This window comes from Mastigoproctus giganteus, chromosome 3 (assembly GCF_048544385.1).
Source record: "Mastigoproctus giganteus isolate SK-2022 chromosome 3, ASM4854438v1, whole genome shotgun sequence".
NCBI classification, from domain to species: domain Eukaryota; kingdom Metazoa; phylum Arthropoda; class Arachnida; order Uropygi; family Thelyphonidae; genus Mastigoproctus; species Mastigoproctus giganteus.
Window position 1 is genome coordinate 190,054,817 of NC_143577.1, and position 18,907 is coordinate 190,073,723.

Consider the following 18,907-nt stretch of genomic DNA (forward strand, 5'->3'; position numbering starts at 1 on the left):
TGTTGGATACCCGTTAGTAGCTAGAGTCGTTGCATATGAATCCAAGCAGCCAAAAACTGCCATTGTTGTATTTAATGGAGCTCTAACTGTAACAGTCATATCTCGTTTTTGTACATCCTTTTCTACCTGCATCCATATTTCTACCCAGTTTTTAGACTTCTACATGGTTTCTTTATACTGCGCTCCAAATGATAATATCGAGGTACCAATGCATCTTTTGGAAGAAATTTTAAGCACTTTTCCTAGTGCAAATATATTGGTTTCAACTGACTCCAATGCAAAATCTCAACTTTGGTTTAGCGAACGCAACGACGCTAGAGGTTCTGTCTTTGAAGAATTTATATTGACTAACCATTGGAATGTGCATAATCTTCCAAACATGCCAACAACCTTTTGGAACGTTCACGGACGGTCTAACATGGACCTCACCCTTTCCTCTCCATGCTTGTCGCAGCATGTAAAAAACTGGATGGTCTGCCCGGATGTATGCAATAGCGATCACCGTGCTATCACTTTTGATTTAGTATTAAATGGCACGGATGGAGGCTCTTCAGGTCACCTTCAGGATTTAAACCGCTTCTCTATGAGAACCACGAACTGGACCAAATTTAAGCAAGTCTTGCAACAAGAATTTTCAGATGATAAAATTGCACAATTGAACAGTTTAACTGCAGTAGAATATGCTTACTTTGTGCAAAACACTCTTTACAGAGCTTTGACTGAATCCACTAAAAGGAAAGTTAGGAGACCTGGCTCCACCCCATGGTGGAATCCCCAGTTATCTGTTTTGAGAAGACTGGTTATAGATGCAAGGAAGAATTTCCAGAGGCACAGATACTTAACAGAAACAGACGTTAGGCGACTAAAAGAAGTCTATTGTCAATTACGTAAGGAATATTTCGAAGCTATTGCGGAAGCCAAAAGATCCTCATGGCAGAAACTAGTGTCCCAGACAGGAAATTCTGACCCATGGGGATTAATATACAAAATTTGTCGTGACAAACTTGCAACTCCTGAGATATATAGTTCTGTTTACTCTAACGGAAGTCAGACTACTGATTGGCTCTCCACGGTTGAAGCTATTATAGAGAGACTTTTCCCTGATGATCACCCAGAGCAAGACACCACCGAACAAACTCAGATAAGGTTCGTTAACGGATCTTACAAGGGATCAAATGATACGGAACTATTTAGTCTAGATGAACTTGCACTTGCAATTTCTAAAATCAATCAGTCAAAATGTCCTGGAATGGACTTAGTTGAAAATGTGGCGATCAAAAGATTTCACCAATATTTTCCACATATATTGTTGAATGTTTTCAACAAATGTCTATTAGAGGGGACTTTTCCAAATTTTTGGAAGATTGCATTAGTAAAGATGCTCAGAAAGCCTGGAAAACTGGCAACGGATCCCAAGGCATATCGCCCAATATCCCTTCTAGGAAATCTTGGAAAGCTTTATGAGAGATTATTAGCGCCTAGGATGCAGAAGGTTTTGGCTGCAAGTAATATGAGTTCTAATTCACAATTCGGCTTTAAAAAAGGCTCCTCCACCGAAGATGCCATCAGAAATTTGGTGAATCTATGCAAAACTACAGACAAAAAATACATGATGGTTGTTTTTATCGACTTTGAGGGCGCTTTCGATACACTCTGGTGGGAGAGCGCTCTCAGGTCACTTCGAGAGGCAGAATGTGATGATTTACTATATCAGGTTATGAGATCTTATTTTTCAAATAGGCAGATAAAAGTCATCTCACAACACTTGGTATTTTCAAAATTCATTTCCAGAGGATGCCCACAAGGCTCGGTCCTTGGGCCTCTCCTCTGGAATTCTGTTTTAGACCAGTGGTTACTAAAAGAAAGTCAAATTTGCAATAAAATAGCATTTGCCGACGATTTAGCGCTGTGCATACCAGGCAGGTCAAGACGTATGCTAGAAACACATGGGAAAGAAATCCTGGATGATTTGCTGGAATGGTCTAAAATAAACAAATTAAAAATTTCTGAGACGAAAACTAAAATGATGATCTTCAACAATAAATTGGATTATAACAGACCTCCTAAACTCCATATCAACAATGTCCAAATTCCTTATGTTTCTCAAAATAAATATCTTGGTCTCATAATTGATGATAAATTTTCTTTTATCCCCCACGTAAAGAACTTAGCTGAAAAGATTAACAAGTTTACTGCCAATGTGATTAGGCTCTCAAGAGCTGAATGGGGTATAAAGCACAAAACTTTGGCATTATATTATAAGGCTATATTTTTGCCAATTGTAGTATATGCGGCTGCCATATGGTTTCCTAGGGTTACTCACGTCACAGTGAAGGCCAAACTCTTATCATTGCAGAGAAAGATGATATTGGCAACACACAGATGCTGCAGAACGACATCAACCAATGCTTTACAAGTGATCTCAGGTTGTATTCCGATTGACCTTTATGTGGCATACCGAGGCATGATTTCTAACTTAAAGAATGGTTTGCCAACTCAAATCCTCGACATTGCAAGTAATCCGGCCACGGACATTCGGCAGGAGAAAATTAATCTTTGGACAAAATTCACTGAGAAGTGGAAATACAGATGGCAATCCAGTGAAACGGGACTCACTACCAGGGAGTTCATTGAAGATGCAACATTTGCTGTAAATAAGAAAGTTATGGGATGGTTTTATCCTTCAATGACAACGTCGTATTTAATTACTGGACATGGTTCACTACGGGATAAATTGTGTAAATTTGGACTCGAACCTGACCCTTTGTGTTTTTGTGGGGCTGTAGAAGATTGGAGGCATGTTCTGCTTTACTGCCCGGCTTATGACGACTTCAGACAAGAACTATTTAACAGCACTCAACCTATTAGGACTGACAACCTCGATATTTTGATTCAAGATGCCAAGAACTTTGCAGCATTCCAATCCTTTTCTGACAAGGTGTTTAAAAGAAGACGCACCTTGTTTACTAATTCTAGAAGTGGACAGTAGAGTGATGTGTTCATGAACTTATATTTCTACCTTACTAGGTCAAACAGCTGTTAACTTAGAAACCAACTGTTGTGGTCTTAAATTAGTAATAACATTCAATGTATATAATGGTATTAACTATACATATTTTTATTTTATTTTAACTTTTTTTTTTTTTTTTTATTTATTTATTTCTTTTCTTTTATTTTATTTTATATATATATATATATTTTTTTTTTTTATTATTATTATTATTATTTATTTATTTATTTATTTATTTATTTTTTATTTATTTATTTATTTATTATTTATTATTATTTCTTTTTTTTTTTTTTTCCCTCGGGTTGGGCAACCTGAGAGCTCCTGTCCTTTGGTATTGCACTCCTTCCACTGGACGACAAATTAGTGCAGCAGCACTAGATAATAGAAGCAGGCACAACTACTCAAGCCTAGAAATGGGCAGTGATTGACAGGGTGTTGATCGCTGTAGAGTGTAGACAGTTTCTCTCTCTATCAACACAGAATTTCCAAGGTGGAGTTCGACTAAACGTCTAGGCGCCACCCAAAACAAGTACATCCGCATACATACACACATAGTATATCTTTTATTGCTTGCAAGTGAAGCTGTATAATTAAAATTGTTTTTATTTTTACGCAGAATGCGACGATTGTAAATATAAAGTGTTTGTATCTGTGTATATATGTAATAAAAATGTATGTAAAATGTTCTCCGAGAATAAGTTAATGACTCGTGTGCATGTGATTTGAAAAATTAATTAATGTGTGCTTTAATATATTTTGTAATGCATTTGGTAAGAATGCCCTTCAAAATGCCGATTTTTTGTTTCATTACAGGGCGAATCAGATGAATCAGATAAGTAAAACCAGCCACCAATTTTTAATAAATTATTATTGCTCTTATATTATTTCTCCCTGATTGGGGGGGGGGGTTCCACCTCGTGACGGGTATTGCTACCAAGTACACAGGGTGGTTATTGTGATGTCTGGTTTTACTGTTGGTAGAGGAACTCTCTGACTATCCTACAGGTGTTTAGGATTGCGACTTTCTGGAGTTCCTTGTTGGTGTTCGCTGTGAGACCTATTGCTGCTAGGCTGTTATGTAGTGTCTTTGGCACCATACCTGTGGTTGACACGATGACAGGGATGGTCATAACTTGTTGAATATGCCACATCTCTTTGATCTCCTGTCTTAGGTTTGTGTACTTCCTGATTTTTTCCCCATGGGTTTTCTGTAGGTTGCCAGTGTTGGGTACTACTAAGTCAATCATATAGGTAGCCTTTTCGTTCTTGTCCACAAAGGTTATGTCCGGTCTGTTGTGCGGGATTATCTTATCCGTTATTATGGCGCGATCCCAGTACAGCTTGTGGTTTGGGGTTTCTAGTACTGCCTGGGGTTCGTACTTGTAGTACGGTACACTTTCTTCGATCAACTGGTATTTCCTTGCTGGCTTCTGATGTATTATCCTGGCTACCTGATCGTGTCTATGAGTGTACTCAGTCTGAGTGATCACTTTGCATCCCGCGGTGATGTGTTGGATCGTTTCTGAGGCCAGGTGGCATTGTCGACATGAGTTATCTGACATTCCGGGCTCCTTTGTGATGTATTTTATATTTTCTGGTGTTGATTACTTGGTTTTGGATGGTCAGCATGAATCCTTCAGCCTCCGGGAAGAGCGTCCCGCTTGTGAGCCATGCATTGGAAGCAATATTATCGATGTGATCTTGATGGAGGTCATTGCAGTGTCTGCCATGGAGTGTCTTCTTTGCCCGTCTTTCTAGCTTCGTTTTTTGTTCCGTCTAGGCGGGAGGCAGCTTCTTGCTTAGGTTGAGTGGGTATACCACTTATATATCTTCCTTGTGGCCTGTTGGATTGGTGCTATTTTGTTCTCGAAGTAACAAATTATTCAGGTTAACTATTGCTGTTTTCTGTTGCTCTATCAGGTCTGTCAGGCCCCTTCCTCCCTCTTTCCGAGCTATTGTTAGTCTCTCCACTACTAACTTCAGGTGGTGTTGGAGGCTCTTGGTGATCGTTGTCCTTGCCTTTCGCATGATATCTTCTAGCTCGGTGTTAGTGCAATCTATGACCCGGAAGGTGTATGTTAGTACTGGAGCTGCATAGGTGTTTATGGCTTTACCTGTGTTCCCCCCATTCAATTTTGCTTTCAGCAGGCTTCTGTGTCTCTGATGATATTTTGGCTCAAGCACTTCTTGATTTCCTTGTGCTCTAACTGCTGAGCCTGCATTATCCTTAGGTATTTTTAGGTCTCTCCTTCTGTCATAGCTTCGATCTCTTCACCATTCAACGGCTGGTAGTTTTGGCTGACTAATTTTCCCTGGTGCAGTGTGTGGATCTTCCATTTGTCTAGACCAAATTCCATCCTGATGTCCTTGCTGAATTTTTCTGTGATCCGGAGTAGTTGCCGGAGTTGCTTCTCGATTGCCGCGTAGAGCTTGATGCCATCCATATACCGTACATCAGGTGGGTGAGGGTGTATAGGTTCTTTCTTCTTTCTTTGAGGTTATATCCATACTTGCTGCCGTTAAGCATGGTGGTTAGTTGGTTGAGTGCTAGACACAGTGGGCTCAGTGCATCTCCCTGAACGATTCCTCTTCTGCTGGGGATTGGCCATTATTGTATCTAGGAAGTTTGTCACTATCGGATTGACCTTGTAGATCTTCAGGGTCTCTATTAGCCTGCTATGAGGTAAGGAGTCGAAGGCGTTGCGGTAATCGATGTAGGCCGTGTATAGGTTGCGATGCTTCTTGTAGACTTGCTCCATAACTGCGGCATCTATGGTTAATTGTTCCTTGCTTCCTTTGCTCCTCCGTTTGCATTCTTTCTGCTGTTTGGCTATTATTTTCTGACTATCTAATTGGTGTCATATCTTCTTGGTTATGCAGCTGGTCAGGATCTTGTACATCGTTGGGAGGAAGGTGATTGGCCTATATTCGCCGGGTTCCTTGTATCTTCGTCGTTAGCCTTCAGATATGTGACTCCTTCAGTGAGAAACTTCGGGATTGTCTCTGGGTGCCTTATCATTCGAGTGAACTGGTCTGCTAGATGCTTGCGTGTTCAAGTGAGCTTCTTGTACCAGTAGTTGTGGATGTTATCAATTCCTGAGCTTCGCCAGTTGTTCGTGTTCCTGATCGACTGTTTTACTTCTTCTTCTCGAATTACTCCCTCTTTCTTCTCTTGTACGTCCTCGGTTTTCTTCTGTTCTATCCAGTGGGCTCGGCTGTTATGTCTGACTTCACTGTTCCAGATATTTCCCCAGAACACCTCGATCATCTTCTGCTCGGGTGGTCCGTTTCCTCTCTTCTCATCTTCTCCCAGTTTCCTGTAGAAGGCTCTTTGGTCCTCATCGACGATTCGGTTTTTTATTTTCCTCTGGGAGCTCTCTTTGTATCGATATAGTCTCTTGATGAGTGCGAGGAAGTTCTGCTTCAGTTTGTCCAAGAATTCTCCTATTTTCTGATTTCTGGTCTCATATTTTCTCTGGATGCTGTCTCACTTGAGGATGCTCTTCACCTTTCCAATCGACTTCTTACTTCTATTATTCTGTTGGTACTGGTTCAACTGACTTATCTTGACTCTTAATTCTTCTTCTATCTTTTGCTGAAGTCTTCTTTCCCAAGCTGGCGGTTCCTTCTGTTTTCTGTTCTTCTGTTGCTGGTCTCTCGTTTCTTTTCCATTAATCCTAGTGGCTGCTATGACAGCACAGTATACGGCTGTGTGGACAGCCTCCAGCGTTGCACCATTGTTGTAATTGTAATGTGGTATTATTTTCCGATTGAAATGGTCTGTTACTCTCCACAGGATTTTATTTGGCCTCTGCTTAGGTATCAGGTGGGTTCTCGTGGAGTCCATTCCTTCGAATTCTGTTAGGGTCTTCTTCCACTCGTCTTCTATTCTTCGTCTCTTTCCACTTCGGCTACTGTGGGTTGTATTTCTTCATGCTCGTCTTCCTCTGGTTCCGTAGTATGCTGTTCCTCCTTTGGTTCCATATTGACCATATTCTTTGTTCTTTGTAGTTGATCGCTCATATTCTGCTTCATTTTTTCCAAGATGGCAGGAGCTATTAGGTTCTTCGTGACGATGATCTTTCTTTGGTCCGGTAATCGCTGTTCGGCGACCCGAATATCTGGGAATCGTTCCAACCACTATATATATATTTGCGTCCTGTACGAGGTGGACTTGTTTAGCTTCGACTTAATTCAAGTGGTTGTTAGTTCTCGTGAGGGCCACCAGATGGCGACACTAACTGCCTCAGCAGTCACTCCGATCTTAGGGAAGGCAAGTCCAATGGAGCAACTTTGCCCCATTGGACTTGGCGAAACAAAAGAAACAACAGTGGAGGTGTATTTTGTGCAGGAAAGAAGAGAGGGAAGAAAGAAGTGAAATTTCCTACTCGGCGGAAGACTTTCACGATTTGCTGCATTCAACAACAGCATTAAACGAAGACAACCGCAGGCGAACACCCTAAATATAGACGACGTACTAAGGAAGTTATCCAGTAAAATTCATTTGCTGGATTTGATAATAGAAGTATTACCAATAAAGAAGCAAATGGAAGACCTGAAGACAGAAGTAGACGATATCAAGAAATGGATCTCTTTTGTCTCAGATTAACTTTGACAAGATACAAAAAAGCATAAGTAAACTGCAGGACTTCAACGCTGCAATCAGCAAAAGAATTGTGGATCTGGAAGCTTCATTCAAACAAAACGAGGAAAATTCCACCCTACTTAAACTTAAGGATTGACTCGAAAGAACAGCAATTATTAGCAAATAATGTAGAAATAATAGGATTAAATGGACTAGAGGGCCAAGATCTAGGGCTTGTTATACAGCAGCCAGGACTTGCACTGAAGCTACAGCACAATAAAGAAGTAGAACACTATTACATACCTAACAATAAGAAAATAAACGAAAAGCCTACAATAATTGTAAAATTTTCAAACCATGTGGTAAAGGAAAAATGGATGAGAAAGGCAAAGGAGATCCGACTGACAGCAAATGATGTATTTCAGAACAACAGCAATATTCCAATCTACATAAATGACCAATTAACAACTCACCTCAAGCAATTGTTTTGGGAAACAAAACAATTAGTAAAAACGCACAGTTACAAATTTCTATGGTTAAAACATGGAAGAATTTATGTGAAGAAGAATGAATCTTCAAGAGCCATAAGAATCTTGAGTTCAAAGGATCTACAGTATATAAAATAGACCCTTATATTGTGAAAAATTGAAATCTAGACCTAAGTTAAAGTTAAGACTTCAGTTATGCTTTTTGAGGAATCACAGACTTTCAACTCGCCTTTACATTTTTTAAATAATCCAAATATTCAAGATCTTATAATTGGTAAAAATCAGTTCTTTCTGGTAGCTCTAAATATCAGGTCATTAAGAAAAAATTGGTTTAACTTCTTGCAATATATAAATGCAATGAAAGATTATATTTCATGTATAGTTTTAACAAAGGTTAACATAAAAAGTGAAGAAATTTCTAATTATAACGTACAAGGGTATGAGAAGGTCTATATATTGAGAGAGTTGAGAAGGGGTGGAGGAATAATAATATACTACAGAACATGCTATAAGGCAATACACGCTTACCACTCTACTCAGTCTTGTGAATACTGCTGTGTCAAATTATCAGGAGAAGATCGAGAAAACACATTCATGATTGTGCTTTTTATAGGCCACCAGCAGATTCCATAAACAGCTTTATAATAGAATTAGGTAACATAATTTTGCAATGGGATGACATACAAGCAGATAAGACCATACTAGTAGGAGATTTTAATATTAATTTACTAACCGATGAAACAGATAATGTGATACTCAGATACTCTGCAATCTTAAACAATTATGGATTTGAACATACCTTATTTGGAATAACAAGGCAACAAAGGACAGAGAGAGATAGAACAGCAAGCTCTTGCTTAGATCACCTTATAACAAATATAAAGTTAAAGTATACTAATTCTTACATATTATTAAATCAACTTTCAGATCACAGAACGTGTATACTAATAGTAGATAAGTATTCAAAACAACATCCATGTGTAGATATAAAATTAACAAATGTTGTGAGGAAAAATTATTTATCAACAGGTAAACTGAAACAGAACATAGAAAACATGTTAATACAAGAGCACTCATCCTACACAACAGATGTAAATGTCTTTTCAAATAAGATAATACAAATGAAAAACAATTCGAGATTTAATGAAGAGAGAGTAAAGAAAATTACTCAGATTGCAGTATAAATTCTAGGAGTAGCAGGATTAAGCTTAAGAAACCTTGGATGATTAACGAAATAGAAGAATTAATGGTACAAAGGAACAAATACTTCAGGCAGAATAGAAATTGTCCATCAAAGATAGAACATTATCACAATTATAAAACACTCAGAAATAAATTGACAGGTATGATAAGAAAACAAAAAGAACACTTATTACAATCAACTTTTTATGGATAGGCAGATAACACAAAAGGAAAAATGGAACATTATAAATAATCTGTTAAGTAAAAGGAAGAAAAAATCAAGAGTAAATCATATTAAAACCCTATTAAAGCAGCTTTCTGGTACAAACAAACAATATAAGGCTGCAAATAGGTTTGCCAAAGCTGTATTAGAGCTCAACAGATATGATATACACAATTGTCAACATCCCTTTACTCAACAAGACAGCCTTCCTCAGATAGTGAGCTCTTGTGTAGTCTTAACTCCACAATACACCGAGATCCTTAAGATTATAGAACAGTTGAAGAACAAGAAATCTTATGGACTGGACCGTATTACAGTAACCGAAGTAAAGAGAAATAAAGAATAGTTCTTTGTTCTCTTGGTGGATCTTATAGCACGGATGTTAGAGTCGGGAAGCTATCCTACAAATTTACTTTCTTTTAAAGTAATCCCTATATATAAAAAGGGACCACCAGATGACTTTTGTAATTATAGACCAATTACAATTCAGTCGGTTATAAATAAAATAATAGAAAATTATATATTTTCCCATATAAGCAAATATTTACATCAATATGGACTGTTAAAGAACTCACTATTCTCATATCAGAAGGGCAAGAGCACACAGACATTATCAGAAAGTTTAGTAGACTCTTTTAACTTACATTTAAACAACAATAACTTCATAATGATCTTATTTATAGATTTGACGAAAGCAAATGACTTAATTGATATCGCAATCTTGAAAGAGAAATTACTGAAATACGGCATAAGGGGAAGAGTCAATCAACTCTTAACATCTTATTTAACCAAAAGAGAAAATCACAGTTGAAGTAGAAAATACAAAGGGGAAATCATATAATGTAAAGAGAGGAGTACCTCAGGGCACACATGCTGGGCCAATCATGTTCAACGTCTATAAAAATTTTACATTATTAATAATTTGAATGAGCAAAGGAATTTTTCACAACATTTAAGGAATCCAAAGGCAATTGTTTTGCCTCACGTAGGGTACTGAATAGATTTGGAGAAAGGCATACAATAAATATAATTAACAACTTTTTTGGCTAGTGTTGATTTCAGATTTAGAAGTTATCCTATTTTCAAGTTATTATTATTATATTCAGCTTTTCTTTTGCAGGATTCGACGCCCTCAGTGGGGATGTTTGGTCTGAACAGAGAGGATTTGCAGTGTCCGTTCTGAGAGAATTAGGAATGAATAGGCCTTGGATGGAAGATCGCATAAAGGTTAATTACCAAATAGACAAATATTTTTCATATGTACGCTGTAATCTATAAAGAGACTGTTTCCTCTTAGTTCGATTTTTCAGTACTTTTATGCGTACCATTAATCAGTAATTTCTTCAGATTTCCAGATTATGTTTGGCATAAAGTTCTTCTGAACAAGAAGCTCCCATATTATGGACCTTCTACTGTATTTTTACAACTGGACTTCCCATTTTTTCCTCTGACAGAAGTAATGGCAAATGGCTACCTGTATTATAATTTCTCCACAATCCTGGTGTTCCCCAATGTTCGGTGCTTTCTCCCACTCTTTGACTCTTGCATATAAATTACCTTTGCTACTGACTGGAAATCTTATCCATATTTTGCTGATGATCTTCCGCTGCATTTCACCTTCCAGTTTGAGACACAATGCAGAAACAGTTTTAACTTTTCTAATAAAAAAGGTAAACTACAGCCATTATCATCCCACTGCAGGATGGAAGCGTCCTCAACAATTGGCTGAGGGAGAATGGACCATAATCTGCCACGCTGGTCCTGTGCGGGTTGGTAGATCGACCGTATTTAGCAGTCAGGAGCTTGAACCCCGGTCTACTCAAAGAGGACAGTGTACTACTGCACTCTCGCTCCTGATCACTCGGCTACGGACACCACTGATTCCTGAAATGCCGATCTCCAGGTTATTTTCCAATGGGGCAAAGAATACTTGATTAATTTCAATCCTAATTAAGGCCTCTATAATCCAAGTTAATAAGATAATGATTACAAACCAAAGAAGTTACGTTCAATGACTTCGAGAATTCAATACGTTGATTTCGAAAATTCAATGTAATGACTTTAAGAAATCAATGCAGTGATGTCCAGAATTCGAAAAGGAGTACAGATATTACATAATATATTGTATAATACAGAAATTATGCGTTTTTCCATTAAAAATCTTTACACTTCTATTAATATTTTAAAAGCATTTTAATTGTATAATTTGCTATAGTGCTAGAGAATCAGATTACAAATTTGAGTTAACTTAGCGCGTGTTTTTCATTAAATTTATTACCCTTTTTTGAATTATTTAAATACATTTTATTAAAATTTTAATATCAATTTGGTTCTGATCCTATTGACCATGGATTATGAGATGAAACTATACAATTACTCAGCGCTCTCCGAAAAAGAAAAAAAAATTGCTTTCTGCTCTTAATTCCAGAAATCGCCTATGACTTATTGGAACAAATTGGTATGCCATCGAGGTGTGGTAAATAGAGTCCATTTGACTTTTACAATAGCGACTGTACCGAAGGAGCACGGGCAAATTCCATCTGGCTGCTATTGTTAATGGTGAAAAGGAAATTAATTACACGTGGGCCATATTTCGTAGACGAAACTTGGCCCTAGTGCTCCTAGTTGCCCGCCATCACCACGGGAGATAAACCAGGCAGTATAGCTGTCGTTCTCTGGCTGGTCTCCACCAGGGTCACCTGAGCTTCCAAGTAAAAAAATGTTGGAGAGGATATAGGGAAGAAGAGGGGAGGTCAGAATTAATGGAGAAAAGAGTGGGTCACAGAGAAGAAGGCCCATTCAGCATGTTGAGGCGAAAAAAAAGGGGAGAGGGATTGGGCGAATTCTCGTAGGAAAGGTTGTGGGGAAATGGGGTTCCCATATAATTGCCATTTGCCAATCAGGGAACGATAGCAAAATATCAACACTGTGCAGCGGTGCAGGGTCAGCAGACATCCTACCCAACCATGTCAGGTGGCATGTGATCCTACGATAATGTTCAGGTAGAGATAGAAGAAGTTGCTAGTTCGAGAACGGAGTAATCTTTCTAGGGTTTCAATATCAAGACGCTTCAGTTAAACACTGGCGGATCTGAATGAGTAAATAAGCTCACCCTACTTTGGGCCTCCATGAGAAACAGATGCAGGTGATCCGGAAAGCAACCGAGGCCATTTGGCTTGGATATTAGCACGTGTTCATTTCGTACAATGGTAGGAGAGGATTTGTTAGACGTTGCATATTTTAATTACATTTTAAATTTTGCACAATAGCCTGCAGTTTTACACGCCTTTTTTGAAAAAAAAATATTTGAGAAAATTTATTGAATGCGGGGTAATAGTGTTCATTCACGAGCAGAACGTCTTGTTGTTGAGGGGATTGTCCTGTACCTTGGTGACAAGTCTGTTTCGTTGGGCTACGTATTATGGGTATTATGGGCGTATATCACGTGATCCCAACTCTCCAATTCGCCACAGAAGCAAAGTGGTTTATTCCGTATACCAAGCGCTGTGGTATATACAGTATACCAAGCTCTATTATTTTCCGTCGAAAGGGACCAGGTCCTGTTAATAAGAAGCCATTGTTTTGATCCGATGACATTCTTATTGATCTTCATCCAATGACATTCTTATTGAGTTTGATCCAATGACATTCTTATTGATCTTCATCCAATGACATTCTTATTGAGTTTGATCCAATGACATTCTTATTGATCTGAATCTATTCTTGATCCAATGGTATTATTATGGATGTTGGTCCATTCTTGATACGATGACGTTCTTATGGCTTAATCTAATCAATAAGAATGGATTGGATCATGCTATCGGAGTACAGAATTTCAAGCAGAGGAACAGGCTTGGGAACCATAGTCAAGATTGGAACTGAGGAGTTCTCGGTATAAATCTTGACCCTGTCCCAGGACCAAAGGGAAGGAGACTTCTCTTTGGTGCTGGGAGAGGAATGCATTGGAATGCATGTGACCCTAGCAGTATGACTTCTGTTCCAGAGAAAATAATGGAATCAGTGGTTAAAAAAAGTATACATCATCATTTTGAGAGGAATACAGTTGTACGACATTGGCAGTAGAGATTTGTTAACGGGGAGATACCTCCCAGTAGAAGACAGAGGATAGTCATTAATGTGAATGCTGTTCTTATAATTGTCTTTAGTGGATCTCCTCAGGTTCTTTATTGTTTTCAATATTTATTAACAATATTAGTGAATGGATTTCAAGCTTAACGTCTAGGTTTACGTATGATATAAAGGTTGGCAGGGTAGTTCATGAAGGAATTAGGGCATGTTACAGCAAGAAAATCTAGGAAAATTAGGCAGGTGGGCTGAAATGTGGTAATTGAGATTTAACATTGATAGATAAATACAAGGAAGTGCATGTGGAAAACAGTAATCCTAGAAGAGCATGCCAATATGTTGGCAATACCACGATAAAGATGTTGGAGAACGAAAATGACCTAAAAATTAACTAAAGTATTCGATATGAAGTTCTTTTAGAATGCCAACAAGCTGTTAGAACAGTTTATGGAGTTTATTGTATATCTTTATGATATACAGTAATTTTGCCATATCCATTCTAGGAAGATGTCGATCTTTTGAAACTGGTGCAATGAAAATCTACAATATCAGTCAGAGACGCAGAAGTTCTCATACCAAGAGACTTCACTTTTGCAAATGGAAGCTCCGAGCTTGCGAGGACGTAATTTCATTGTTTAAGGCTTCAGATGGATTGAGTAAACTAAATGCTAATGACATTCTTGCTCTTTCTAAGGCCTTTCCGTGTAGTACAGTAGTTATAATCAGCGCCCTCCTTACACGGGATGGAGAGGTCCTAGTTCGAATTCTCTCAACGATGCAAGGAACCTTTATGATTTTTGTTTTACTCTTCATGGTAGCATACTTCTCGGAGTCATACGAACTCCGAGAAGTATGCTACTATGAAGAACACAAGCGTGCAATTAATGGGCATAAAACACGTGGGTATATGAGGTTATTCTCTGGTGAATCTACTATGACACTTTTTATTCTTTCTCTGACAACACACATTAAGGGAACGTAATTTTGAATTGAAAACGTATGGTTTCAAGATAGATGTGAAAACATTTGAGTTCAGCCACTGAGTAATTTATTGTTGGAATACACTTCCATGTGGTTTTGTGGAGTTTAAATAAAGTTAAGGAAGGATTAAACAATTGCTAGAGGGGATGTACAGATTATGTGATTTTCTTTTGCTGATGCTGTATCAACTTACTTCTTCTCCACAGCAAACCATCGTTGAAATCAAGGAATTTCAAGCAATTCATCTTTTCAAGGAGTAATTTCTGTATTTCATGGAATCCATCCTCGAAATGCAGGTAAAATTCAGAAAGCTCTTATGCCGTTCATTGTTATAAGTTGATAGGTTATGTTTCAGTCACCATCTTTTCACGCAAAAGTTAACACCTCAAAACCTAAATCTTACTGCTTTTGCAATCCGATCTCAGTAACATGTACAAATTATTTTGTTTTTTGTAGGTATTACTGGAGCCCATGACTGATGGGCTTCAGTAACGGCTAGAAACACAAGTTCACAAGCCAGTTTCGGCCGACTATATTTCTCTAATTCTCGTACGTTACATATAGTGCAATTTTAAATTTCATGACTGAATTTTCTGTGTTTAATTGTGTTTAGCATATTTCTAATGGTGTTCATTTTTCAATTCAAGGATGAAATTGCTTGTTATATGGAGAAATTAAAAGAGCAAAATGGGAAGCCAGTCTCCATTGTCATCTGTATAACTGACAGTGTGTCAAATAATATCACTCCGTTTGTGTTTGGCAAACAGTTTCAATATGGTGATCCTAAAAGAATTCTGTTGCAAGACTCTCTTAGAGAGACATTGACCTTTGTCTCGCGGGTTAAAATCGGATCCGTCTTTCCCACCTTGAAGAATATATTGGTTTCTCTCAGGGCCTTTGGTTGCAAGAAGGTTGTAAATTTGCAACTGAAACTGATTAAAATGTTCGAGTAAGTCTTTTCCTTCTATTAAATACTAGTTTTAGTAGTTAGTTCCCTACCATTACATAGTTTCATTTTTATTACACAGTTTGTTACCATTATATAGTTTCATTGTATTCAAACCGTAGTTAACGATCCAAGTTTTACACATAATGAAACTCATGGGTCTGTGGGCAGGGTTATCAAAAACAAGATTTGCATCTAGAAAAGCTATTTAACTAGCGATGCCTGACTGACGTCATTCATAATAAAAATATATCAATGATGACAGCATTTTTCGAATACTAATTAGAATATATGGCGAGAAACTCTGGTATTTCATCCCACAAACACTGAACCAGAGAATAGAAGAAATTTAAAGACACGGCATGGCATTAGTTATACTCACGCAAGCTCTGTACAACACAAACCAACTTACAATATATTTCTAAACTTCAATTTGAATATATTCGAAGTCACAATCCCAAAGGTTAAACATAGAGCGAGAGCCAGGTCTGTAGTCTTTGAGCATATAGCCTCTGCTGTGTATAAAGCTATATAAAATGGATTATGCGCAGCATACCGTAGTTAATATTCCATAGCCTACGATTTCCTGCGACATAATTTCGTACGCACGTTTCGAGATTGACGAAAATGATCTGTGAGACATTTATCATGGTAACCTTCGCTAGAAACCTGAACCTTCCCCACCTCCCACACAAACTTTATTGGGCAATAGCTAAGATACTACTTGAGTACTGAATACAGGTCTGAAAGCCTAATTTTTAGGAAGAACGTGGATCTGTTGGAACGAGTACAGAGAACAACGACAAGACTGGTGAAGGGAGTAAAAGGGTGTTCTTACCAAGAAAGGCTTCAGTGCCTGCGAGAAGATCTGCTGGAGGTGCTTAAGGCCTTGAATGGATTGGGCTTACTCAATCCATTAGAGGAAGGATTCCAATGCATGGAATCCTTCCACTTGCCCAGACTACGAACAGGAGGAAGCATAAATTCAATTTGAGGAAGAATGGTTGCAGGACGGATACGTCTTGCAACCATTCTCTCACGACAGCCGATGTCAGCAAGGTGTTCTGAGGATGGCAACGTTTCAAATGAGCTAGGGAAACAAGCCTGAAGAACTTTAACGGGTGTTTCGGGGTAGTAAACTATAGAAGAATACTCAGTAATAACTATGTATACATTAAGGTCAGGAGTGTAGCCAATAAAATTTGAATTCGAACTACTGTTTAGGACAACTAATTCATATAATAGGGTTAACAGAAACATGATGACGCCAGGAAATTGGGGATGCCGAGTTCCAGGGAAGATAGAAAGGTGATAGCGTCATGCTTCTTATCAAAAGCAGCCTGAGCGTGAATAGCATTAGCATTAGCATTAGCATTAGTAGAGGCATTTGATGCAAGAAAGCAAGCTTATGCAGCATCAGCCAAAAAAAAAAAAAAAAAAACCCACTTCCACTTCACCCCTCTGTTCGTTCAAAATACCTGTCCAGCTGAGCCTTAAACTTATTTAGGCTATCAACCTCCACCACAAGGGATGGCAGTCTGTTCCACCAACCAACCACCCGCTGGCTAAAGGCAAATTTCCGCACGTCTATCCTACATCTGTCTTTCCTCAATTTGAATTTATGCCCTCTCAGGTGATTTTTCTGAGCTAGAGGAAGAATGCCATCAGCATTGAGCATGCTTAAACCATTCAAGGCTTTATACACCTCTATCAGATCACCTCGCTGGTGCCTAGTCCCCAGACACTGTAATTTGCAAAACTTAAGCCTTTCTTCGTAAGAGCACCCCTTTGTTCCATTCACTAATCTTGTTGCCCTTCTCTGTACTCGTTCCAGCAGCTCTACATCCTTCTTGAAATGAGGCCTCCAGACCTGTATACAGTACTCTAGGTGTGGCCTGACCATTGCCTTATACAATGGAATAATCACCTCCTTATCCCTGCTGGAAAAATTCCTGTATATCATTGACAATACTCCATGAGCTACTCTTGCAGCCGCCCGTCTGCACTGCTCAGAGAACTTCATATCTGCCTGCACAATCACCCCCAAGTCCCTTTCATTCTCTAACACTGTCAGTGTAGTACCACAGAGTTGATACGTTGCTCTGGGGTTGCTTTTTCCCATGTGTAGTACTTTACATTTGTCAATGTTAAACTTCATTTGCCACCTCTCAGCCCATCTGCTCAACCTTTCCAGATGCTGTTGCAGCAGCATAGTGTCAGTAGTGTCCTTGACAACCCTGCCAACCTTTGTATCATCTGCAAACTTGGACATTAAGCTTGATATACCATCATCAATATCATTTATAAATACAGAAAACAATAATGGACCCAACACTGAGCCCTGAGGGACTCCACTAATAACATTAGTCCACGATGAGCAGTGTCCATTGATTACCACTCTCTGTCTTCTCCCCCTCAACCACCCCTTTATCCATAGCAGCAATTTGCCTCCAATGTCACACTGCTCCAATTTGTGTAGCAGTCTTCCATGTGCAACAGTATCAAAAGCCTTTCTAAGATCCAAGTATATAATATCAAAGTTATTCCCTGCATCCAGTTCTTTTGTGACTGCATCATAGTATCCAATCAAGTTGGTCAGGCAAGACTTCCCCTTAACAAAACCATGCTGTGTCTGAGCTATAACTGAAGTCTTGTCTAAATGATCCTGCAGTGCTTCTTTAACCAGTGCCTCCATTAATTTTCCTGGAACAGAAGTTAAGCTCACAGGTCTATAATTACTTGTGTCAGCCTTTGATCCTCCTTTGTGAATTGGGGTCACATTTGCACATTTCCAGTCTATGGGTACCTCCCCTGAGTCCAAGGAAGCTCTCATAATTATGGCTAAGGGTTTGTTTACTTCCTTTGCTGCCTCCTTTAATATAACTGGATAGATCCCATCCACCCCGGGTGCCTTTCTTGTGTTTATCTTCAACAGTTTCTCCTCCACTTTACTCCCAGTTATTTCAAGATTCTGTAGCTTACTGCTAGAGTTGAATACACCTCTGGCATTCCCCTTGCTGAATAACTCCTCATGTGTGAATGTCGATGCAAAATATTCATTTAGTTTGTTAGCTATCTGAGCAGGATCATCAACAGTTGACCCATCAATATCAAGTGGACCAATCTGATTCATCCCCTTCCTTCTAGAGTTTACATAAGTAAAGAACTCTTTGCTGTTTTTCTTTGCATCCCTTGCCAAGGATTTCTCGTAATCTGCCTTCGCCTGCCTAACCTCCTTTGTAACTTGGTTGCATATCAACTTGTATCTATCATAGGCTTCCATGTCACCCATTAATTTGTAAGTATCCCATGCATTTTTCTTCTCTGCCATATGCCTCATTAGTTCATCTGACATCCATTTTGGCCTAAACCTTGAACAATATTTCTTAGTTGGTATGTAAAGCCT

General features: G+C 38.6%; 1 protein-coding gene across 1 annotated transcript in view; it reads left to right on the forward strand.

Moving 5' to 3' along the window:
• The window catches only part of LOC150088504 (cytochrome P450 2J4-like), a 41,511-nt gene that overhangs the window by 9,357 nt on the left and 13,247 nt on the right, over nucleotides 1–18,907 (forward strand). The window contains exons 3-4 of the mRNA XM_090370199.1: nucleotides 10,609–10,715; nucleotides 15,203–15,504. Coding sequence (XP_090226325.1) covers nucleotides 10,609–10,715; nucleotides 15,203–15,504 — 409 coding nt within the window. The remainder of the gene's footprint in view (nucleotides 1–10,608; nucleotides 10,716–15,202; nucleotides 15,505–18,907) is intronic.